General features: G+C 38.0%; 1 protein-coding gene across 3 annotated transcripts; it reads left to right on the forward strand.

Annotated features, from left to right (window-relative positions):
• Positions 1 to 5: 5 nt before the first annotated feature.
• l2hgdh (L-2-hydroxyglutarate dehydrogenase) lies at positions 6 to 24,384 on the forward strand. Of its 3 annotated transcripts, none has more exons than XM_052017484.1 (10): positions 6 to 162; positions 2,257 to 2,372; positions 5,435 to 5,586; positions 9,201 to 9,332; positions 10,491 to 10,653; positions 12,446 to 12,480; positions 15,992 to 16,159; positions 17,728 to 17,885; positions 18,413 to 18,544; positions 23,815 to 24,384. In XM_052017484.1, the coding sequence occupies exons 1-10, from the start codon at positions 62 to 64 to the stop codon at positions 24,008 to 24,010; spliced, it is 1,353 nt and encodes a 450-aa protein (XP_051873444.1). In that variant the 5' UTR covers positions 6 to 61; the 3' UTR covers positions 24,011 to 24,384. The 3 variants fall into 3 exon arrangements, with proteins under 3 accessions (XP_051873444.1, XP_051873437.1, XP_051873453.1); XM_052017477.1 differs by having other exon boundaries at positions 15,989 to 16,159; positions 23,815 to 24,365; XM_052017493.1 differs by lacking the exon at positions 6 to 162 and adding an exon at positions 750 to 886 and having other exon boundaries at positions 15,989 to 16,159; positions 23,815 to 24,365.
• The last annotated feature ends 1,228 nt before the right edge of the window (positions 24,385 to 25,612 follow it).

Raw genomic sequence — 25,612 nt, forward strand, 5'->3', positions numbered from 1 at the left:
AAGGTGACGGGGCGGTGCCGGCGCCGGTTGGGGTTGGGGTTGGGGTTGCGGTTGTTTTCCGATGGTGATGGTTGCCGGCGCTCGGAGTGTTTGCGTTGCGTCGCTGCTTGGCGGGCGACTCAACGGGTTCCGGGTGGATCATGTCGTACGAAGGAGGTTCAGGTAAATCATGGGAGCTGGAAGGGATGCGGGCTGGCTTCAGGCGTGGGGCGTTTGACTGCTGTTTGCCGGCGCAATAGGAATGTGTGGAGCGATGTTGGGGGTGAGTGGCCCAGGGTTTGTGGTTATCACCAGGTGAAGCTCACGTTGTCGGGCTGTATCACTGTATGAAGCTGACAGGGACCTATGGTGTCTGTACGAGTGTAGCTAAACTGGGAAGTCAGAAGGTGCTTACAGTGAAACTCCGCTCTGCACCAAGCTGTGTTGTGATCGTCTTTGCAAGTGCAATCGATACGATATAAGCGATTTAATATGGATTGCGCCTTCTATAAAGCTTGGAAAATGTTATCCCTGACTGAAATTAGAGTAGCACGTCAGCCTGCTGTCAACTATGCTATAGCTGATGGAAAGCTTGCTTCAGATGGGAGTTCATGTGAATCGAGCATGTAAATGTTTACTAATGGTGTCAATGGTGTGCAGAAGCAGTACTGCCTGCCCCCTAAGTATCCTGAAGCATTAATCCAGAAGTAAAATACGGCATATGCTGTAAATCGGAAGTGCTGGAAATACTCGGCAGGATAAGGTAGCATTTGTATTGAAAACCATTTACTGTTTCAGGCTGATGACCTTCAATCAGAATAGTAGAAGTTAGAGATACAAGACAGAAAGGGAGAGGCAGAGTGCCGGAGAGACAAATAATCTGTGATGTGATGGAAAACATTAAATGGCAAGTGTTGATTAAAGGTGGTAAAAGGATTAGTGGATAACAAAAGGTAGATCTAGTGGATGTCTAAATTGATGCAATAGAATAATTATTTGACATAACTAAAGGGGGGGGAAGCAATGATTGCTGGAAATATGAAATACAAAAGCTAACATTTCTGATCATCTGGAACATTTGAACTTGTTGAGTCCACAACTTTGGAATGATGCAGGAAGTTGTAGAGTGGTCTCCTAAAGGAGTCACTCAATCTGTGTTTGGTTTCCTTAGAAATTGATAGATATGGAGCAAAGTGAGGAAATTTGGGTGTGGTGAAAATTATGGCCATATATCTCAATGTTTTTGAATGTTTCAGGACAAGTATTAGCCTAGACCTTGGGATTAGTGTGAAATTGAAAGTTGCTGAGAAAGATCCAGTGTTCCCATGTAATATGAGCTTCACTTTTTATGACATTAATTGCTGTCAGGCATTTTTATTGAGGTGAGTATTGCTAATTAACAACAGTGAGAGCATCAAATTGGCTGAGCAGGCGATCGCAATCGGCACGGTAGCGTAGGGGTTAGCACGACGCTATTACAGCGCCAGCGATCGGGGTTTGTTTTCCGTCGCTGTCTGTAAGGAGTTTGTACGTTCTCCCGTGTCTGCGTGGGTTTCCTCCCACATTGCAAAGAAGTACTGGTGGGTTAATTTGGGTTTAAAATGGGCGGGGCGGACTCGTTGGGCCGGAAGGGCCTGTTACCATGCTGTAAATAAAAAAAAAGAATTCTCACAAGCAGCAAACCAAAAAGTAAATTACAGTTTTTAACCAAAGTTTTGCAGAGAAGATATGAAGTTAGGAACATACACCTATTTCAGTTAATGGCCTACCATAAATATTCAAAATAAAAGGTTTAGTTTTAAAATGCATACATATTTTGAAATGTATGAGGCAATTACAATCCACACATATTTGAAGTTAACATTTTAGGGCCAGATAGACTAATGTTTAATAAAGGATTAGTACACCAATAAAAACTTTTTTGCAACTGTGTACAACTTTCTAGGGGAATTTAACGGCAAAAATAATAGATCCCTGAAGTTCACATCAGATCATTAATTCTTGAAGATTACCCTGGAAAATAATGCAAAATAACTACTTGTAAAGCAACAGGTAGTCACATAATTAATGGATTTGCATCTAACCAAGCATATGCGCACTTCAGAAATTTCTGTCAATTTCATGATGTAATAGTGAATACCATCACATTAGCAAAACTTGGGTCATTATTGCAATATTTAAGTTGAACAAAATCAGTGTTACAGACATCTAGATCGTCAACTAACATAGCCCAAAAATTTGGATATCTATGCTTATGATTGCACTTCCCTTTTCTAGTTCTTATGATGTGGCCATTGTTGGAGGAGGAATCGTTGGACTGGCATCTGCTAGAGAACTGATACAGCGGTTTCCTAAATTGACCTTCATTGTACTGGAAAAGGAAAAAGAACTTGGTACATTTGGAGGATAAAACCTTTTCTTTTTTTTAAAAAAAAGAGGAACGTTGAACTAAACAAAAATACAAACCTCTGGAATAAAAACAGAAAATCCTGAAAGCACTCAGCACATTGAATTCATCATGGTGAATTTTGGGAAGGAAGGTGCACATTTGCAGTTCTAGCTACTGTTGTGATGAGGAGTTTCAGATGTAAAACAATAACAGTTGCTCTTTCCATAGATACTGCCTGACCTGCTGAATTTTCTGTTTTTATCTCAGATTTCCAATGTTTGTAGATTTTTGATTTTAATTTACTAACCTCTGGATTTGCCCTAGAGCAAGCATGCCCAAATGTTTGGGCTTGAAAGTTGCTGCAGTAAACCATGAACCAAAATTTTTGCCATCACTTCCATGCATGTGGTGCTGTGATGCATGGATACCAATAGCAATGCACAGTGACATTAAGCGACGCTTAATACTGGTCATTTGAATAAAACTTCTGCAGTGCATAAAAGACAAAAGAAAACTGAAACAGTTCTTAATTGGAGAGCTGAGCCCTGCTTTGGTGTTTTAATTAAAAAATATGCCTGGGCCACTGCTGGAGAATCACTAATTTTCAGTTAGTTCCACCATAACTTGCTATCATTACTGCTCATTCCCACTCTCCTCTCCTATTCTCCCCCATTTGCTGCTGATTTCCACAGCTCCTACCCCACCTTAATCATCTGCTCAACTTCATATCTTTCACTCCCTTGTAAAACTCTTCTCAGTTCACTTCTACAGTCTACATTCTCTACAGTAATAGACATCATGGAGGTAGGGCCTCTTCTACTGTGCACACACTTTGGACCTTGTGTTGTAGTATATTGGAGCCTTCCTTTCAGGAGTACTTCTTTACAACTGGCTAAATTTGGTCTTATGGCTATAGTTTAGTAACCCTAGAAAACTAATGGTATGATGCTTTTAAAACTGGTTTGAAATATTTGTATTAACAGAAAATTCTCTCCAGTATTTTTTTTAAATTTAGCCAATTTTTAAGCATAGCTGGTGAGTATAATACTGTTATGAAATTGTTACATTGAACTCGTAATGGCAGATTTTGGGAAGAGGAATATGTAAATTTGGTGACCAGCTACAGTGATGCCTTTAGACTCTTGAACTCATTTTAATAATATTGATAAATGTACTTTATTAATGATAAATGTTTATTCATATTACAAACATTCACCACCATTGAGGAATAAAGCAAAATAAGTTCATGTAATCTTCCCAATTTTAATTCCACCCATCAAGACCTCCAGCTGCTCGGGCCTTAAATTTCAGAATTCTCTCCTTGAACCTCTCCATCCTTCCATCTCTTTATTCCTATAAGATACAATTATCCCCAACTGGATTCCCGTTTAGCTATATTAAAGTGACTAACAATGATGTAACATAGATTTGTTAGAGATTGTAGAAATCAAATTCAGGGAAAGGCCTGTATTTTAAATACAAGAATTTTGATATTGCATCTTGGAGTTTAATTTTGGCTTTTCGGAGGATAAAATGCCAATGGCATAGTTGTGGAGATTGTAATGTGGAACCAAAAAAATAAGAAAGAATGTCGGAGCACTGCATGCTTTAGATTCCTAAGGCTTGTGGTGATAAGTCTTGTGCAATGCAATCAGGTCAAGTGGGTGAGCAAGAAAAGACCTGTCCACATGATTATATTGCTAATTATTTTAAAACAAAATCACCTTAGAACCACTGAATATTTGTTAAAATCATACGAGTAACATATTCTTAAATTGTAGCTTGCTTTAGGCTTTTTGCTGCTGTAAAGTATCTATTGAAATTAATTTTTGAAAATATTTGTTTTTTGGGAAGTGAACGTAACTGGCAAAACCAGCAATCATTGTGAAGGTGGTGGTGCGTCATCCCTGCAATCTTTCTGGTAAAGATACTCCGCAGTGCTGCTGTGTAGGAAGTTCCCAGATTTAGACTCTGCAGTGATCAAGGAAGCTGGGTTGCTTACAAGTCAAGATGGTGTGTGACGCGAGGGAACTTCAGATGGTGGTGTTTTCATGTGCCTTCTACCCTGGTCTTTGGCAGTAGAGGCGGTGGAGATACAGTAATGAAAGGGAGGTGATGGAGAAAGATGCATCGTTAGCTGTGTCATAAACACAGAGGAAGACAGGTGATTCGCAAACATTTGTACCATTTTTTGAATTGAAGTCCAATTTGTGAATGGAAGTCTATTTTAATTGACTTGAGCAAGCAAACTTAACTAAAAGCAAAATACTGCAGATGCTAAAGACTGAAATAAATCAAAAATGCAGGAGAAAAAGCCTCTGTGGAGACAGAAGCAAACTTAAAATTCTGAAATGTTTTCTTTTTCCACAGCTGCTACCTAAACTGCTGAACATTTCCACTATTTTCTGATTTAAGGCAGAATTTTATCATAGAATTGTTTGGACAGAAAAGAATTGGAGACAGAATGGTAGTTTGATAAAATGGAGAAGAAGAGAATATATTTTTAAGAAATGAGATGATTGCCAAGAGGTGAGATAATGGCTTTGAATTTGAAATACTGAAAGGGAAAGGTAGCTAGGTAATGGTCATGTTAACAAAGATCAGTATAAAAATAGATTGGGAGTCTTGTGGAAAAAAGCAAATGGGTGGAGAAAGAACAAATGCATTTCAGTATTGAGCTTTAAGCTGGGCTAAATGGTGAGCTGTCAAGAAGGACAAAAAGTTGGAGGAAACTGCGGCAACTTAGCAGGTATCCATGAGATTCTCGCATCAAATGCAAGGTTGTAGAAGAGGGGAAGGGAGCCTGAAGGGGACAGTTTGTAGTGGAAATGAGTAAGTTAAATTTTATTTGCTCTTCGATGATCTTCTCTATTACTCTGCAGTGGTGACTTTTGACTGCAAGTATATCATGCCACCAAATTTGTATCATGTTTGTTTTAATGCATTTGATGCAAAGAACAGCCCCAATATTATTACATTTGTATTGTTTTTTATAATTTTGTTATGGAAATTAATTTATAATTTTAACCATTTGCTTTCCGTGCTAATCATTGTAATCTTGTTCAGCTTTCCATCAGAGTGGACACAACAGTGGGGTTATTCACAGTGGAATTTACTATACGCCAGGGTCTTTAAAAGCTAAACTCTGTGTGCGGGGTGCTGAACTAAGCTATGCTTATTTTGAGAAGAAAGGTATCCCTTACAAACGATGTGGTAAAGTGAGTATTCTTCTGGCTGTATAAATGTCATTCACCTTTTGTTCTATTGCTCAGAATAACTAAATTAATGCTCCTGGATAGGTACTTGATATAGAGAATGCTAGACCTCTATTCTCCAGAGAGTTGATCTCATTGAAAATTACAAAGCTCTTAGAGGACTTCACAGTGTAAGATGGATGTTTCCCCTGCCAGAGGAGTCCAGAACTATCTCAAAAAACGGAAAATCCATTTGGGACTGAAGTTAGGAATATTTCTTCACTTAACGAATTCCAGAGATTCAACACTTCATGCAGAGATTTGTACAGCAGAGTCATAGAGCTGTACAGCACAGACATGGGTCCTTTGGCTCAGACATTGATTGCAATCAAAACAGAATAATAAATTTCTGGCTATTAAAGGTACTGAGGAATAAGGTATGGGGTAGGGAAATGATGATTGTGACAGAAGATCAGCAATGACATTGGTAATAGAGTCACAGCGAGAGACAACACCAAAACAGATCCTTTGACCCACCAAGTCCACATCAACCACCCATTTATGCTAATCCTATGTTAATCCCAATTTTTTTTATTCTTCCTCAGTCTCATCAACTCTCCCCAGATTCTACCGCTCGCGTACACACCGGGGGCAATTCACAATGACCAATTAACCCACCAACCACACGTGTTTGGACTGTGGGAGGAAACCTACACAGTCACAGAGAATGTGCAAACTCCACACAGAGAGCACCCGCAGTCAGGATTGAACCTGGATCTCTGCCATTGCAAGGCAGCAATTCTACTTGCTGTACAATAGCATGGGCACAGTGGGCCAAATCACCACATCCAGTACCATAATTCTTTTTGATTCTAGAAGCATGCTACTTGTGAATTTGCTATCTTAATTTATCAACTATAATTTTTCATAATCACTCCCATAAAATGTGCAAAACTTTTACTTGTGCCACTTCCAAACAAATGAATTGAACCTCATAGTTCAGGAAAATTATTTTATCAGAATATGCACAACCAAAGCAGGGTGATTAATGTTGTCAATTTGCTAGAAAAAATGTCTATTTGAGTTCCTCATTGACAGTAAAGTATCTCTTTCTGCTTCTGGTTGCCTTAAGGAAAGAACTTGTGCCCAAAACACACATGTATGTAAATTTATTAATTTCTTGAAATAAGGTTCTGAAAATTCAATCTGTTTCTTTCAAATTGCCTTTTGAAAAAGCAAGGTAACTTTCTCCTCGCAATATAAGAGGATTTTCCCTTTCACTCTACTCTTCCTGTTGATGCACACATTTCATACTGGGAAATTCATCAGATTGACATGGAAGACTTGGAAGAGTTTATGTGATTGAAAGGTCAGATAATTGTTGAAGTAAGAAGTTAATGTAGTCCAGTCTTTTGGAGGAGGAAAATTGAGTCCGAAGTTAAAACTTTACTGAAGGTGTTAAAAGTTGAAAATACAGTATTGTAGAGTTATTTAATATTAGTGTACTTTTTAATCTTGTTTAAGATCATTTTTTGGATAATATTCTCTAAGAAAAATTGACATAAATGGTGGTATTGATTCATCAGCAGTTAAGTTAACTGCGGGGAAGTTTGTTAGGTTTTGAAATGGAAGTGTGACATCAGGAAGTAGTTTGTTGTCAAAAGAACATCCATGTACAAGGTGTTAGAATTACTTTGGTGTTACCTAAATGTCACGTTTCTTTCTGAAAGTTGTGTTTTCTTTTATTCTCAACACAATCTTTTCATTTTGCAACAGTCTCGTGTGTGGTTCTGTCCAACACTCAATCTAGTTTTGTTTTTAATCTTTTTCCTCTAACATTCATGCTAAACATCCATGCTAAGTCTCTCTCGCTCTCTTGTTCTTGAATCTGTGTATCAGAAAATCATTCTCCTTTTTTCTTATACCCTCCAAACTGCACCTTTGAACTCCAAAAGTTTTACCTTCTTCCCTATTTTCTGTTGGGTATGGTTCAAGAGAACAGCACTGGTACTGTCTGCCTCATTTGAAGAGGTATTCATTAGGCCATGTATCAGTGGACAGTAAAAGTACTCTCTTTCAGGGGAGAAAAGGAAGTGTGAAGCTCTCCCAACTGTACCAGATAAGTAAGGCCTTGGAAAAAATGTGGAGGCAGAGTGTAGACCAAGAAGGTGGAAAAAAAAATTGAACATCAAGCATTCTGAGGATGGGCATTGGTGGACAAAAGAATTTTGGGGAAGAAGCAGCTCTAGAGCAGGGAAAGAAGACTTGGAAGGGTTTTTAAAAAAATTTTAAGAGGGGAATATTAGGAATAAAACATTAAATTATTAAATGGCTGCAGTGCCAAGTTGCCTGTCACTTTGCCCTGCACAAATGAAAACCAATATGGTTTCAAACCAGGCCTCAGATAGAAGCTGTTCTGCATGGACATTCAATAACCAGCGACAGCTGCTGTTGCTTAAAAACTCCAGCTTGTTTTCTCTACCATGTGCCCTTTGCTGTAGGATCAGTTGCACCGTGTCAGTGAACATGATTCATTATGTGACAAGCTGTTGCACTATTTGTGTTGTAAACACACAACTTATCTTGCAAACAACTAGCACATAGGTATAATGGGCAGGGTGGATGAATTCAGATATTTTTATCTGAGAAACAATTGCATTTGCAATGTGATGTGTTTTCCACATCGTGAATTTAAAAATATGAAAGATAAATATGCTTTCTGAGGATCTCTCGCTTAATTCCACCCCACCACCCTTGAGGAAGACACAGAATCATAGATAATGAATCTATATAGGTCAAAACACAGCAAGAGAAAAGTTCCACAAATTAAGGTCAAAGTAGCATTGGTTAAGGATGGAAGACGATCAGTTCTCATTTAGTAAATTGTGAAGGAGAACTGGTTGATGTGCTCAAGAATCATCTGGGACTATTTCTATGTCTAGTTTGCATCAAACCAAACACATCGAGCACAATGGTCAGAGTTTCAAAGAACTAGAAATTGGCACTGATATCTTGCATTGAACATGGTATATTACTCGGATAGAGCAATAACAGTTGAGGTTTGATGCAGGCAAAAATAAATGACCACACAATGAGACAAAATGGGAAAGAGCTAATCGGTATATTTAACAGTCAAAATAGCCAATCAATTGAATTATACAAAATTAATAAAGATCAGAATGTAGTCCCAGAGAAAGTCATAAACCAGCCAGTGAGCTGGCAAATCAGCCATGTACCCTTGATGTGAGACAAGGATTTGGAAGTAAGCAGACGAGTAAAGACTGTAGAAACATGGGCTGATACCTTCTAGAAGTGTGAAAAGTAACATGAAAGATCTGGAAAATAGTACTTTAAAATAAAATGGACATAAAACGAGGAATTGAGTTTAAATTAGTAAAAGATTTTAGATCAATAGCAAATTGTTCTTATCCAAAAAATGATCAACATTTGAAGGTTAAGAGAAAATTGCAGTTTTTTTTAACGTGGATAATACTAGAACTATTGTTGACGATATGTGTTGTATTGAATACAGAAAAGTAATATTTTAAGTGTTGAATTTATAATCAATTGGTAGCTTATCATGTAGGATTTTTGTTTCAGATACAACACTTGATTTGTGAATTTCATTTTTATTGCAGCTTATTGTTGCTGTTGAGCAAGAAGAAATTGTAAGGTTAAAAGCTTTGTTTAAACGTGGACAGCAAAACAATGTCCAAGGCCTGAGACTTATTGATGCAAAGGAAATCCAAGAGCGAGAGCCATATTGTAGGGTAATTTTTATAATGTTTTAATTCTTTCCAAATTTCATCTTCACTGAATGCACAGATTTGTGTTGGTATACAATTCCAGAGTGAAGGGCAAATGGCCATTTCTTTGAAGGTACGACAATTGATTGCATCAGGGTCAAAACCACAACAGAGACGTATTTTTCTTCAATATCCACATTGAATGCTTTACAGCATGGTTTTTGGTTAAGGGGTAAAAACCTCACCTAATATTTTGTCTGTGTTACCAGTACTAGGAATCAAATATGGAATGTTTTTATTTGTACACTGCCCTTTCCAACCAGGCTATAGAAGGATGATTATTCGAGTATATTACAGAGGTTAATTTTGTTTCTGCCCGCTTAAAATATTTTAATGCAAAATATGTGAAGAAGGCATGTGACAAAGGTTTTTTGTGTTTTAACAGTCATTTTAAAATCAAAATATAAACAAAAGGTAAATGCAGTATGTTTTGGCATGGTATATTGAAGTGATATGTATATGGAAAAAGACACTGCATCTTTTCTGCTTTTTAAAATGATCTTTTCCTTCTTAAATTACATAAGCTTATAAAAGATATAAATGTGAAAATTACATCTACTGTAATAAAACTAAATTCAATTCTGATTGAGGTATTGAGTCTTTACTTAGAGCATAGTGGACCAGTGAAATTCTGGACTGCAGACGGCTGTGGAGGTACAGTCACTGAATATATTTAAGAAAGAGATGGGCACCTGAATTTGTTTCCAATATACAGTAGCAAGCTAATAAATTCCAGTAGTCAATCTTGTCTTTTTATTCCAGTACCACTAAACTTTGTTGTTAGCTCCTGAGTCAGAGCCAATCATGTACTTTTTAAATCTTGAATTGTTGCTTCTTTTTTTCACTTACTTTTTTTCTTAGTATAATTGGAAACACATTTTGATTTTGTTTATCTTAATATTAATTTGAATTTTTGATGTTTGTGAAGTTGCATGTCTTCTTTAAGTATTAACTTACCACTTATGGACAAAAACACAAAATTCTTAAATTTTTATAGAAAAGGTGTTTTAATATGAAAGGACATATGCTAAGGAGTAGAAGGTAATAGGCACAGAAAGAACCTATTGTAAGTTGTACTGAATTTTCATGTATTAAACTTTTTATTTCTTTATTGTAACTTAGGGTTTGATGGCCTTGGACTCTCCAAACACCGGGATTGTAGATTGGAGAGAGGTAGCCTTATCGTATGCAAAAGATTTTTGTGAAATGGGTGGTAATATAGAAACACAGTTTGAAGTAACTGGCTTCCAAAGTACTAAAGAAAGTCCTGAAGGCAGTAGAGATGGTGAGTGCGACCCACAATTTTTATTGTCACGTCACTGAACAGATTAAATTGTTTGCAGTTTTTGACCTTTTGGTGCAGTTCTAAAATAAAAGAAACTAATACATTTGTGGAAAAAATACTACACACCTCGAAGCAAAATAGAAAACTGCCAGTATCTCAACTACCCTTTTGAGTCTAAAATAGCCATGTTGCCGTTAAAGGACATCATAATATAGTCAAAGGGCATCATTTATATTGGACAGCTACAATTTAATAATTGTTATCAAATAATCTGAATCACAAATTATATTGTGGAGTAGATCCACAGAACCAATGGCTCTGAAATGCACATGCAATTTTTATGTGTAAGTGTTCAAATTCATTATTTTGTAGCCATGGGCCTCAATATCTGAGGAAACCTTGCAAAGAAACAACACTGAGTAGATATCAGCTTTGGTTTGTCCAGGAGGGTTTTGGATCTTGTCAATATTACATTCAACATTGGTAGTATTTTGCCTCCTAGAGAGGATGTAATAAAAAGTAAATTTATTAACTGAGTCTCTGTACTTCTGGATAAATTTCTGGTGTCAAAATGGTTTATACACTGATGGTCTTGTGCAGTCAGAATGGTGTTGTAACCTCTTTGGCACATATGCATGTTTAATAAGGAAATGAGATTGGTATAAAATTAGCAGACACAAATTGAGATTAAGAGTGGCACATGAAGAAATTTTACCAAAAGTATGTTGGAACATTTAAAATAAATGAACACCTGACACAATAAATTAGTACGAGGACACAAGACTGCACCTGCTGGAATCTGGAGCAAAAAATAAACTGCTGGAAGAACTCAGCAGGTCAAGCAGCATCTGTGGAGTTAAAGGAATGGTTAATATTTCGGGTCAAGACCCTGCATCAGGACTGAGAGTGGAGAGGAAGGATGGCCCTTATATGTAAATGAGAAGGAGAGGTGAGACAGAAACTGGTAGGTGATGGTGGGACCAAATAAGGGAGTGATAGGCAGATGGAAAGCAGGTGGGGGGGGGGGAGGTGAGGATAGGAAAAGTGAACCAAGGGAGAAGAAACCCAGATGGGTAGGTATGTGAGTGATGGGCAGATGGAACTAGGTAGGGGAAGGTAATGGTAGGGGAGAGGGGGATAGAACAAGGGGACCAAGATCCTGGGTGGACAGGTGGGAGTGGAAAAGGAACACTGGGAGTGGGTTATCTGAAATTGGAAAATTCACTGTTTGTACCACTGGGTTGTAGGCTACCCAAGTGCAATATGAGGTATTGTTCTTTTGATTTGCATCTGGCCTCACCATGGCAGTAAAGGATGTTTGAGTACCCTGAATTTTTGCATTTGATGAATTCTTGCTTGTAGTTATTTACAAATTTAAAGCTATTTACAAATTTAAGGCAGACTAATGGCACAAGCTTTACTAAAATTTACCGTCTAAATGATGTGTGCTGTGGAAATTGTGTGAAATCAGATTATTGCAGTAGGAACTGCTCTTCCTAAAACGGGTTTATGTTTCTGTCAGGGTAAGGTAGAAAAAAGTGGCTCTGTGTCAGTATTGTGCAATATCTGATCCTGAATTAATGATATCTAACAAGGAAAATTAAATATGGAGAAGTGTATTCTTCAAAAGCAATATTTTGTTCATAATTTTCAGCAATGAAAAAATGTAATCCATTTTAATTCACTTGATCAATGGTCTAACTTGCATTGCAATTTTTTTAATTGTTAGGCTAATTCTTTGAGCATAACTGTTATCATCTTAGAAACCACATAATGTTATTAATTTTTTTAGGTTTAAAGTATCCAATGACAATCAAGAGTCTGAAGGTAAAGATTTGTTTAACTTCTAATATTGTGCAATGTAGTAGAATGAGTACCAGTATTATATTTCCAAATTTGTTATGTATTTAAAAAAGCTTTTATTTTTCACTAGTTACCCCAAAATGAATGTTCATCAAAGAAAACTAAATAGGGATCCATTTTGGACTTTGAGATCAGAATACAAATGCAGTTTATGATTAAATAAAATTTCCTCCTTCAAATCAACTGCATGTTTTAATTTAAGGTAGTTGCAATGCAGTTGTCAGAAAATAGAGGATAAAGCTTGAACGTGCTCAAAATTCAGTGCAAGTTTTCTATCTTACTACAGAAAGCAAAGAATCACAACTGTAATAAATTAAAATATTCATACTGCGATAGTAGGTGTTGAAGCAAGTTAAGGCAGAAAGTAAGCATCTTTGTATCTGTTAATACTTGATGTGCATAGTTTGAGAATGCTTCCTGCTATTATTAAAGATATTACATACCTGATCATTAGTATCTGAGCAAGTCTGAACTTTTGGGTAAATTTCTGTCAGATGTTACAATAATTTATACATTTACAGAGCCTTTATCATAGCTAAGCATTGCAAGTTGATGTACAGCAAAGATTAAATCAAGAAGTCAGGCTTTGAGAAGACATTGGAAGACTAAGGGAATGGTAAAGCAGGTAGATAAATTTTGCAAGAAAATTCTAGAGAGCAGATGGTGAGCTGGTGAAAGTTGAGAAGAGAGGTGCACAGGAAATTCCAAAGAATTACAATTTTCAAAGAAGGACATAGGGCTTTGCAAATTTAGTGTGATCTGAGATCATACGAGGATTGGTACATGATGAATTAAATGTATTGGAAGATACAAAGTCAGTGGGAGTCATCAAAGAAAGGGATGGTAGGTGAGCACAAGTGTGGATGGGGGGGCAAAGGAATGTTGTGTGAATTACTATTTGCAGAGCTCAGAACTAGAAGCACAGTGAAGGAAATTATTGTGGGAGGAGCAGGGCTGGAAATCAATGGACTGGAGAAGACAAAGGTATGAGTGAAAGTTTCACTGTGATGGGGCCAGGGGTAACACCAAGGTGATATTACAGAGATAAAAAGAAATAGTCTCAATAAGGGAATGGATGTGGAATTGGAAACTCTGTTCAAGATTGTGCCGTATGTTCAGTTTGAAACCCAGGAATGAACAGGTCACGCATTGAGTCATATCAGCTTCAGTTTGATAATTTGGTAAATTGGTTTATTGTCACATTTCACCAAGGTACAGTGAAAAACTTGTCTTACTTACAGTCCATACAGATCAATTCACCACAACAGTGCATTGAGGGTAGTACAAGATAAAAACAATAACAGAGTGAAGAATGAAGTGTTATAGTACAGAGGAAATGCAGTACAGGTAGATAGTAAGGTGCAATGTCACAACAAGGTAGATTGAGGTCAAGAGTCCCATCTTATCATACAAGGGAACCATTCAGTAGTGGGATAGAAGCTGTCCTTGAGCCTGGTGGTACGTGCTTTCAGGCTTTTGTATCTTCTGCCCAATGGGAAGGGGGGAGAAGAGAGAATGTCTGGGATGGGTGGGATCTTTGATTACACTGGCTGCTTTACTGAGGCACCAAGACCTTGGACTCAACACCTCCCTTTGCAACTGGATCCTTGACTTCCTGACCAACAGACCACAATCAGTAAGGATAGGCAGCAACACCTCCGGCACGATTATTCTTCAACACTGGTGCCCCACAAGGCTGCACTCTCAGCCCCCTATTCTACTTCCTATACACTCATGACTGCGTAGCCAGATTCTGCTCCAACTCCGTCTACAAGTTTGCAGATGATACCACCATAGTGAGCTGTATCTCAAATAGCAATGAGTCGGAGTACAGGAAGGAGATGGAGAGCTGAGTGACATGGTGTCATGACAACAACCTTTCCCTCAATGTCAGCAAAACAAAAGAGCTGGTCATTGACTTCAGGAAGGCAGGGCAGTGTACATGCACCTGTCTACATCAATGGTGCTGAGGTCGAGAGGGTTGAGAGCTTCAAGTTCCCAGGAGTGTACATCACCAATAGGCTGTCCTGATCCAACCACGTAGATGCCATGGCCAAGGAAGCTCACCAGCGCCTTTACTTCCTCAGGAGGCTAAAGAAATTTGGCATGTCCCCCTTGACACTCCTCACTTTTATCAGTGCACCATAAGAAAGCATCCTATCTGGATGCATCACAGCTTGGTATGACAACTGCTTTGTCCAGGGCCGCAAGAAACTGCAGTGAGTTGTGGACACAGCTCAGCATATCATGGAAACCGGCCTCCCCTCCATGGACTCTGTCTATACTTCTCACTGCCTTGGTAAAGCAGTCAGCATAATCAAAGACCCCACCGACCCGGGACATTCTCTCTTCTCCCCTCTTCCATCAGGCAAAAGATAGAAAAGCCTAAAAGAATGTACCACCAAGCTCAAGGACAACTTCTATCCCACTGTTATAAGACTATTGAACGGTTCCCTAGTACGATAAAATGGACTCTTGACCTCACAATCTACCTCGTTATGACCTTGCACCTTATTGTCTACCTGCACTGCACTTTCTCTGTAGCTATGTCACTTTACTCTGCATTCTGTTTTGTTGTACCTTGTACTACCTCAATTCACCATGCAATGAATTGATCTGTATGAACAGTATGCAAGACAAGTTTTTGATTGTACCTCAGTACAAGTGACAATAATATTCCAATTCCAAGTGTAGACTGACAGATTTGTTCATGTTCACTGTCAAGATTTCACTCATGAGGAATGACCAATTTTGGGAAATATTGGAAGATGCTAGGCACTTACTCCAGGACTGTTTAAAAGTAAAGAGCAATGGAATAATGCCTATTCATGGGATGTGTGTATCTGTCTGTCTGCCACAAATATGGCATAGTTTCATACTGGATAACCAAGGAAAGCAATAAGCTGAACAGGAGCCCAAGTTCAAAGCTGGAGGTCTTTGCTCTGCCTGACATGCTGCTAAATTCCTCAATTAACTGGGCAGCCGGAGTAACTGCTGCATCGCCATGGGCAGCATGGTGGTGCAAGTTAGCTTCGCTGCCTCATGGCTCCAGGGACTTGGATTTTTCCGGATCTCAGGTGCTATTTGTGTGAAGTTTGCATCTTCTCCCCATGACGGTGTGGGTTTCCTTCCACATTCCAAAAATGTGCTGGTGGGTTTATTGGCTATTGTAAATTACCCCACTATGTAGGTAAGAATCCATAGAATCAGAGGGGAATCAATGGGCATTTGAGAGTGAATAAGTTGGAAGGCTACAGGGAAAATAGAGGGTAAATGGAACTGATGTTGTAGCTCTGTGGGAAGCTGGCATGGACCCCTTGGGTCATGTGTCATAATAAACAAGAACTTGTATTACTTCTCTTACAATTCAAAGCTAACTGAAAAAGAGGGAAAGGTCAGCAATAAAAGCTAACCTAAACACACTTATCACAACATCAGTTTAATTGGTATATTTCACTTGTGTTTTTTTAAGCAGAAAACTGCAGTACGGTGCAGGTACGTTGTGACATGTGGAGGTCTCTATTCAGACAGGCTGTCACAGAAATCTGGTTGTAGATATGAACCACGTATAGTGCCTTTTCGGGGAGATTACCTGGTGCTAAAACCAGAGAAGCGCTATTTAGTAAAAGGGAACATTTATCCTGTAAGTAACAGAGATGCACTTAATAAGTGTAATTTGCATTGAACAATTTCATACGAGATTGCATATTTTTACAATCTTCTAAAATTGTTACAATTCCAGTTTCTGTTCAACATTCACAAATGTCATAGTTTAATTGCAGTTTGATACTCTGCTCCATTTCTGAGTTTAAATGCATCTTTAAAATGTGCTTGTGTTCAGTTTTGTACAATATTTTCATATTACTCATGCTGCTTTTCTTGAAGTCTACTGTAGATGTTAATAATTGGATACATGTATGTACTCATAGAAAGTATTTGTTGAATTTATATATTTGAATTACAAATATTCTTGATCTTAAAATTGTTAATGTAAATAGCTGCTTCTGAAATGTGCACTGGAATCTGATGTCCCCTAGGTTAATTTTTGTGTTTATCATACTGACTGTTGTTGACATAGAACATGTTCTATGTTCCTGTACAGCTCAGGAACAGGCCCTTCAGCTCACGATATCAGTGTTGACCATGATGCCAAATTAAACTAAACCTGCACATATCCCTCCATTCCTGCATGTTCATGTGCCTGTCTAAATGCATCTTAAACATCACTATTGTACCTGTTTCCACCACCACTCTTGACAGTGTGTTCCAGGGAACTAATACTCTCTGTGTAACACATCTGCTTTAAACTTGCCCTCTCTCACCCTAAAGCTATGTCCTCTAGTATTTGATATTTCTACCCTGGTAAAAAGATTCTAACTATCCACCCAATCTATGCCTCTCATAATTTTATAAATTTCTATCAGATCTCCCTCAGCCTCCAACACTCCAGAGAAAACCATCTCAAGTTTGTCCAGCCTCTCCTTATAGCTAATACTCTCTAATCCAGACAACATCCTGGTGAACCTCTTCTGCACCCTGTCCAAAGTCTCCACATCCTTCTTGTAATGGAGTGACCCGAACTGCATGCAGTACTCCAAATGAGGCCTAACCAAAGTTTTATACAGCTGTAACATGGTTTCCTGACTTTTGTACTCAGTGTCCTGACTGATGAAGACAATTTTGCCATATTCCTTCTTTACCACCCTATCTACTTTTGTTGTCACTTTCAGGGAGCTATGGACTTGGACCGCAAGATCCTTCTGTACGTCAATGCTCCTCAGGGTCCTGCCATTTACTGTGTACTTTCCCCTTGCATTTGACTTCTCAAAGTGCAACACCTCACACTGCCCAGATTAAACTCCATCTGCTATTTGTTTGCCCATACCTGCAACTGATCTATAACCTGCTAATTCCTTTGACAACCTTCTTCACTATCAGCAACTCCACCAGTTTTTAAATTTAGAAAATATTTTTTCAAGTGAAGGGCCGAACTTTCATAGACAAGAGGAAGGATTGTGCCAAGTAAGAGGCGCTGTGGTCTGTAATCTGCTGAACCCGATACCATTTAACCAACTGCATTTTGTCAGAATTTGTGCCCAGTCCTTTTAACGTTTGAATATTGAACTAAATAATCAAATTGAAAGTCTTTCTTCAATGGGACTCCTTGCCTGTATCCTATTATAATCATTTAAGCTGTTATTTATTTTTTAGGTTCCAAATCCAAACTTTCCTTTTCTTGGTGTGCACTTTACACCGAGAATGAATGGGAGCATCTGGCTTGGACCCAATGCAGTTTTGGCATTTAAACGTGAAGGTTACAACGTTCATGATTTTGACCTGCATGATTTTACAGAAGCAATAAGCTATAGGTATGCACAAGATTTCAGGCATATATCTCTGTAGTGAGTTGAATGTGGAACAAAAATATGAAATACATAATATGAAAACATCTTTTTCAACATTGACTATATGGTTAAATCTCCTGTTCATCCTGTTTGTTGTACCTGCTCATTAGTGGTAAAGTGTAAATATAAAAACATATTGCAACAGCAATTTTAATTACTTGATGTAAGTGGTTCTGAAATATTTGTTACCTATATATGCCTGGGCTTCTGCAGGTGATTTCATCCACATATACAAAATATGTGCCTTGTATATTGGATTGTCTTTCAAAGATGTAGCAAAACTTCAAGATCATATCACACAGTTTGTTTCTGTGTGGTGTTAGACATGAATGGAAAATTTTTATTTTAAAGGAGAAAATTGGTCACATGTTAATAAAAATAACTACCTTTTTGGTGTTTCAAGTTTGAAAGTAGTTTCTAATCTGTATCTTCGGATAATTTGTGAAATTACCAGATGCATAAAAACTAACTCTTCGCCCTCCTTTTACCAGTGGGGTTCAAAAACTTGCATTGAAACATGTAGCATTCGGTATAAACGAAATGTATAGAGGACTCGTTATCAGTGCCCAAGTGAAACAGCTTCAGCGGTATATTCCAGAACTTACTGTCAATGATGTCATGAGGTGAGGAGCAAGATTGTATGTAGCATATTGAACCTCAGAGGTTTTCAACTCTTTATTTACTTTTTCTCTGGTTCTTTTATATTTCTTGTTCCTTGCATAAATATATTTTTATTCCATTATATTCCAAAGTTTGTTATAAAAATGTTAACTCAAATTGTATTCTCCAGGAGAACAAAAATGTTGGAGATTATGCAAGTCTACTAATAAACTGTTACTGTTTCAATTAACTGCTGTTTTCCACAGCAGTCTTCTATGGAAAAAGACCATATTTAATTTTGGTATATTGACATAAATTTAAGTAAGTTGGTTGTAATAGTTAAATATTAAATGTTTGTTGTTTTTTCTTCAAATGCAAAATCTGTTTTGAATAGATGAAGTTCAAAGGCTTTTAAATCTTGGCAAGCATGATGCCTAATATTTCAGATTTAAATCAACAACAGATAAAGCCAATGGAATGTTTAAATATATAACCAGCAAAGTATACTACCTGTCAGAATAAGCCATGATCAAAATAATGATCAAGGTTTTCAAGAGTAGCACGTGGGGACAATAAGTAGATGAGTCATTGAAAGACCGGCACTGCTGAATATTGCAAAGGGAAATTAGATCTTGGGATATATTGCTGGGAGAAAAAAATGCTGTGCTTTGTATGAAACTTTGGTTAGACATCTAGAATACTATAACCAGTTTTAGATTCTCTCCAATGGTGAATATAGGAATCTAAGAAAATCTGTGAAATTGACAGTTAATTTTGGATTCAACGTAAGATCATTTAAACAACAGGAGCAGTAGGCCATGTGATCTCTTGAAACACTCACCCATTAAACAGTGTCATGGTTAATCTGGCTTTTGGCCTCAACTTGACTTTTTCTAGTTCCTATAACAATTGATTCCCATGTAGTCCAAAGATAAATCAGAAATAACATTGAATGTACCTAATGACGCAGCGTACACATTTCTCTGGATTAGGGAATTTTAAAACTTACAACCCTCTGGCAGAAGAAATTCCTCTTCTCAATTTTCATTGGCAGACTCTTTGACAAGGTCCCTTATGGCAGGCTAGTCTGGAAGGTTAGATTGCATGGGATCCAGCGGGAGATAGTAGATTGGATTTATAATTCGTTCAGTGGTAGGAAGCAGAGAGTGATGGTTGAGGGTTGTTTCTCAGACTGGAGGCCTGTGCCACAGGGGTCAGTGCTGGGACCTTAGTTATTTGTAATTTATATAAATGATTTGGATGTGAATGTACAAGGCATGGTTAGTAAATTTGTGGATGATACTAAAATAGGTGGTGGAGGTAGTGTAAAAGATTATGAAAAATTACAGGGGGATCTTGATCAGTCTTGTATGTGGGCTGAGGATTGGCAAATGGCTTTCAATCTAGATAAATGTGAGGTATTGCATTTTGGGAGATCAAACCAGGATAGGTCTCATACAGTGAATAGTAGGGCCCTGGGGAGTGTTATGGAACAAAGAGATCTAGGGACAAAGGGACCTAGTTCACTGAAAGTGGTATCACAGGTAGATAGGGGAGTGAAGAAGGCATTTGGCACGCTGGCCATCATCAGTCACGGCATTGAGTATAGGAGCTGGGAAGTTGTATAAGACTTTGGTGAGGTCGCACTTAGAGTATTGTGTACAGTTTTGGTCAACCTGTGATAGAAAAGATGTTATTAAACTAGAAAGAATGCAGAAAAGATTTACCAGGATGTTGCCTGGACTTGGGGGCCTGAGTTGCAAGTAGAGGTTGCGTAGACTAGGACTTTATTCCCTGGAACATAGGAGATTGAGGGGTGACCTGATAGAGGTATATAGATCATTAGACTCATAGACAGGGTGAAGGCACAGTCTTTTTCTCAGGGAGGGGGGTGCTAAAAACAAGAAGGCTTAGGTTTAAGATCAGAGGCAAGAGATTTAAAAAGGATATCAGGGGCAGCTTTTTCATGCAAGGTGTGGTGTGTATTTGATATGAGCTGCCAGAAATAGTGGTTGAAGCAGGCACATTAGCAACATTTAAAAGCCATGTAGATAAATGGATAGGAGAGATTTAGAGGGCTATGGGCCAAATGCAGGCAGATGGGACTAGCTCGCTGGGCAACACAGTCGACATGGACTTTTTGAGCTGAAGGGCCTGTTTCCATGCTATGACTCCTTATCCTGACACGGTGCCCTGAGTTCTAGACTCTCCCACCCAGAGAAGCATCCATCTAGTATCTACTTGTCAGATCTCCTCAGAATCTCATGCTTCAATGAAATCACCTCCCATTCTCCTAAATTCCAGACATTACAAGGTCATTCTGTTCAATCTCTTTGAGTAAAGAATCAATTGTCAACCTTTGCTACACTGTCTCTAGGGTAATTATGAAGACTAAAACAGTATGCAGTAATCTGAGGGATAGTCTCACCAAACCTTGTACATTTGTAGGAAGGCTTGCTCCATCCATCTTGCAAAAAAAGGCCATTATTTAATTTGCTGGCCTTGTTGTCTGGGGAGTGTTATGGAACAGAGGGACCTAGGAGTGCAAGTGCAAGGTCTTGTTACTTGTTGTCTCTACATTCTAACTTTCTACGAGTACACCTTGATCTCTGAACCCAATATAGCCTTGCACCATTTAAATAATATTCTGCTTTTCTATTTTTCCTACCATAATGAATAACCTCACATTCCTCATTACTATATTCCATTTCCCAGTATTTTTCCCACTGACCTAACTTCCCTTTATTCTTATTCAGACTCTGTGTCCTCCTCGCTCCTATATTTATATTCCCTTGGATGCATTAAACTTGATACCTTTATTTAAGTCACTAATAGCTGCTCTTTTTAGATGGCTCCTGGAGGTCAAGGATGACTTAATCCACAAAATCTGAGTAAAAGTCTCATGCTAACCCTAATGAAGCAAATGTGGGAAATACAGACACCCCCCCCCACCCCACCCCACAGGTGGGGCAGATGGAGGCTGATGGAATGGGAGGGTGGGTAGATTGTGAGATGGTCAGACAGGGCTTCTGATGCATGGCCCTGAGGTTCTCACTACAGTGCTGAATACTCCTCCTCCACTTTGAGTGCTTATGGGCCAGAGGATCCCCGGCGTAAGTGGAGATGTTGTGTTTCTTCAAGGACTTTGAGCACATCATTGAATCTTTTGTGATAGTTGCTTCCCATGACAGAGCTTGGAAGATTGCTCACAAGCCTGACACTAGGCTCTTGAAATAGGCAATGTGGTCTTCTTCCAATGAATTTGGAGAATTTTGTGGAGACAGCATTGGTGGGATTTATCCAGTGCCTTGAGATGCCTGCTATGGGTCGTCAAGGTCTCAGAATCTTATAGGCAAGCAGGGATCATTGCTGCCCTGTAGACCATGAGCTTTGTGCCAGGTGTGAGATCTTGATCTTCAAATAATCTTTACTCCAATTGACCAGTGAGTGTACTGGCACATTGAAGGTGTTGGTGCGTTTCATCATCGATGTCTGCCCTCAGAGTCATAATCTTTTCAGACTTTCTCTCTGTGCTAAGGTTTTGTTTGCAATACAGAAGATGCTTACTTTATTCCCAGATGTAGCCCATCTCTAGAGACAAGAGACCGGATCACTGGACCCACTATGAGCTGGGTACTTAGAGTTGCAGGTACATTATACACTACTTGTCAACCCTTGGCAAATATGCAAAGTCCTGATTGAACTCAGCAGGGTGCCCCTATGCTGAATCTTGTACTGCACTAGTCTGATCAATGCACACAGGAGCTAATGTAACTGGCCCTTTCGCGTGCTGATGACATTAGCCTGGAAAGCACCACCCCATTATCCTTCCCAAAAAAATATTTTCCTTATGAATCTGTAACAAACTGGAAAATATTATACCATTGGACAGGTGATAGAATTGGAAGAGTCTGAGTCTCTGTCATTAATTTTGTCGATTAGTCCATACATTGCTTATGGTGAATATGATTCAATCAAAGCTGCCTTAACTTCCTGGGGTGAAAAAATGTTATTAATTGCTACCACTGATGGATCATGAATACTTTACTGTTTTTCCTTTTCTTGATTTTTCACAATGGTGGAGAATTAAAACCTTTATACACTTCCTTCATCAAGGTTTTTCTCTTGACCAGATGCATAAACACACCATTTGGTGTTGTGTTAGACAGTACAGGAAGGACCATTCAACAGTCTTTGTTGAATTTGTTGGTTTCAGCCATAACTGTGGTACAGCCAGGATAGACTGTCTGTCTGTTTTGTATTATAAGTGGGAACTGTTTTTGAAAGGAAATGTTATTTCAATTATATGTATTTTTTAACTCGAGTGTTTGCAGGATTTTTTAAATTCTAAATGTGAGTGACAAGCAGGACACAATACCTATTATCTATGTATATTACAATTAATAAATATAATTTCATGAGCAGTGTTCTGGTGAGAAACACTCATTGGTGGTCACTGTATCATTTGTGTTTTCTGCCAATTAACTAATAAAGATATCCATGAAGTAAGGTATATTTTAAATACAATATGCTTCACATAAATTATCTTGATATATGGTTATTGGTTAAATGAATATTGAAACTTTATGCAAAAGTGAAGTGAATGATCAGGCAATTTGCATTTGAAGGAATATCACTGTGAGAGCTCTTTGCCATTCTTCAAATGGTATTGAGGAATATGTACACCACATCTCATTATGAGGCACAAATGAATTAATTGGTTTTGGTCTGTTGAACCACCAATGGACTTGCAACCTCAAAGAGAGAAGTTTAGAGAACTATTCACACCTTGGAAACTATGCGGTCTGTATTTGATATCATCATCACATTGAGTTGTATCAGGAGTGTATGACCTAAATTGTCCTGTTGTCTAAGACACAAAAGGATATTTAAGAATGAAAGTAGATGAAAATAAGATCAAAATAATTAAGTTTTTCAAATCTGCAACATAAGTGCTCTGTATTAATATACTATTCAATATTGATGTGTCATTTTATGTTGGATTAAGTTGTATGAAATTATCTTCAAGATTTATAAATTTAATTTACAGAGGAGTCAATGTAAAGAGTATAAAATTAATGACCACAGTACAGCTCAAATTAAAAATCTTAATGCAGATTTCAGGTATATTGAAGCTGAAAACATGAGTCATTACTTGGTATAATCTGATGTGTGAACTGACTAGGACACAATAACTTTAACAATAAATCTCTTTACATAAACACATTGAAGTTATTTGATTTGCATGTTACTATACTGTACGTAACCTCTAGGATTTGCTGTGCTTCTGCAGAGGCCCATCTGGAGTAAGAGCACAAGCCTTGGACAAAGATGGTAACCTGGTGGATGACTTTGTCTTTGATGGAGGCTCTGGATCTATTGGCAGCCATGTTCTTCATGTTCGAAATGCACCTTCACCTGCAGCAACCTCGTCCTTAGCCATTGGAGAAATCATTGCTGATGAAGTAGAGAAAAAATTTAATTTGTAGGTTTTTTAATGCCTTATAAAATGTTGGAAAATTGTACTGATTTAAAAAAAATTACTTAAGCTCAGGCTGAAAATGGGAAAGTTGGGAATTTCTGAACTACCTGCTTTTACATGCGCAATGTTTTTAATAATTTTACAATATTTGAGTCCTACAGATGTTCTGATTTTAAAATAGTTACATTAAAATGTATTGTATGTACCTTTCATTTCTGAATTTGGTCAGCGGTATGCTTTTTTCCAAACAAGTTTAGGCACTAATTTGAATATATGAAAGTTTGCAATAATTGTTACTGTTGTACTGTATTAACTCAGATGTGAAATATTGTAAAATGAAATTACTAAAACATGAAAATATAATGCAGAAAATCATACTTTGATCACCTTGCCTTTATAGTGTATTTGAGTATTGTACTGGAAAAGTACTTTATAGTTCTTGAGAGTACAACAATGGAGTGATTGAGACAAATAGCATGCTTGGATTGAGGAAGATGCAGGCTAAGGAAAATACAGAAGCATATACTGATCGGGGGAGAGTTGAAGTGAGGTGGAAAGATGCTGAGGTGGAGCACAGATACACCATAAATGCGTTTCCATAATAAATTTCATTACAAAAGCATTGATTACTGATCTGATGGTTGATAAGGCAGATGGAAAAATGGTACTTATATTTAATAGGGTCTGGAGGTAAATAATCCTTTTTTACAAAGTATGTATTCAAATTTCAATTTTCCTATCGTGAAGTTGTTGATTCCTAGTTTTTTGCCCTGGTGTTTGAATATTCATGGATCAGTTTTCATAGCGAATGATGACTGCGATGGTGTGGCTTTTGAATAAGAAGTGCAACAGAGTCAAGCCATTTCTGTATTCAGCTTGCATGCACTTGCATTTTGTCCAATTACTGATTATCAATCCAAAGTTAAACCCTCAGTAACTCGAGTGCTGAGGCAAATTTTTGTTTTGGACGGCTATCCCACTTGTAGTTTTCTTTGACATTCCCCTGGTGTGCCATCAACTACATTCCAAATATCAACAGGCCAATGCACATTTCTATCAGTAGTAAACTAGAGACGAGTAGTGTGATTGTGGCCATGTGATCCAAAGCATGGGATGTGTAATAAACCACTGTAGGTTGGGTTACTTCAACAGAGCAATAACAAAACCAAACAAATGCTCCCAGCCCATTACTGGCTAGCAGAAGTTGGCATCAAGATTGAACGAACATCTTTCCAGTCATAATAAGTTAAAGTAAAATAATTGGGCAGCATATCAAAATGACACTGTCCTGATGTGACAGGTTCAGCTACTGTTTGGATAATGTCATTACTCATTCACAGGATGTGTGGCATTAGTAAAGCTTGCATTTATTGCCCATCTCCAATTCCCCGATGGTATTGAACTGCTGCTGTAAGGTGAGCATTTCCAGGCTTTTGACCCAATGATGAAAAAATAGCAACAGTTTCTCCAAGCTAAGTTATTGTGCTACCTGAACTGCGTTGTTACCTAAGGAACTGTGAATGGAATTGAATACTGCATTCATCGGTGAACATCCCCACTTCAGGTCTCATGATGTAGAGAAAGTTGATGAAGAAACAGCTGGAGCTGG

The sequence above is a fragment of the Pristis pectinata genome, chromosome 1 (assembly GCF_009764475.1).
Source record: "Pristis pectinata isolate sPriPec2 chromosome 1, sPriPec2.1.pri, whole genome shotgun sequence".
Taxonomy (NCBI): Eukaryota; Metazoa; Chordata; class Chondrichthyes; order Rhinopristiformes; family Pristidae; genus Pristis; species Pristis pectinata.

Excerpts from the sequence above, each read along its gene's own strand:
- l2hgdh (XM_052017477.1), top strand. The coding sequence starts at position 62 with ATGGTGATGGTTGCCGGCGCTCGGAGTGTTTGCGTTGCGTCGCTGCTT. Across the intron at positions 2,373-5,434 it reads GGAAAAGGAAAAAGAACTTG|CTTTCCATCAGAGTGGACAC; the intron begins GTACATTTGGAG and ends AATCTTGTTCAG. Across the intron at positions 16,160-17,727 it reads TAAAAGGGAACATTTATCCT|GTTCCAAATCCAAACTTTCC; the intron begins GTAAGTAACAGA and ends TTTATTTTTTAG.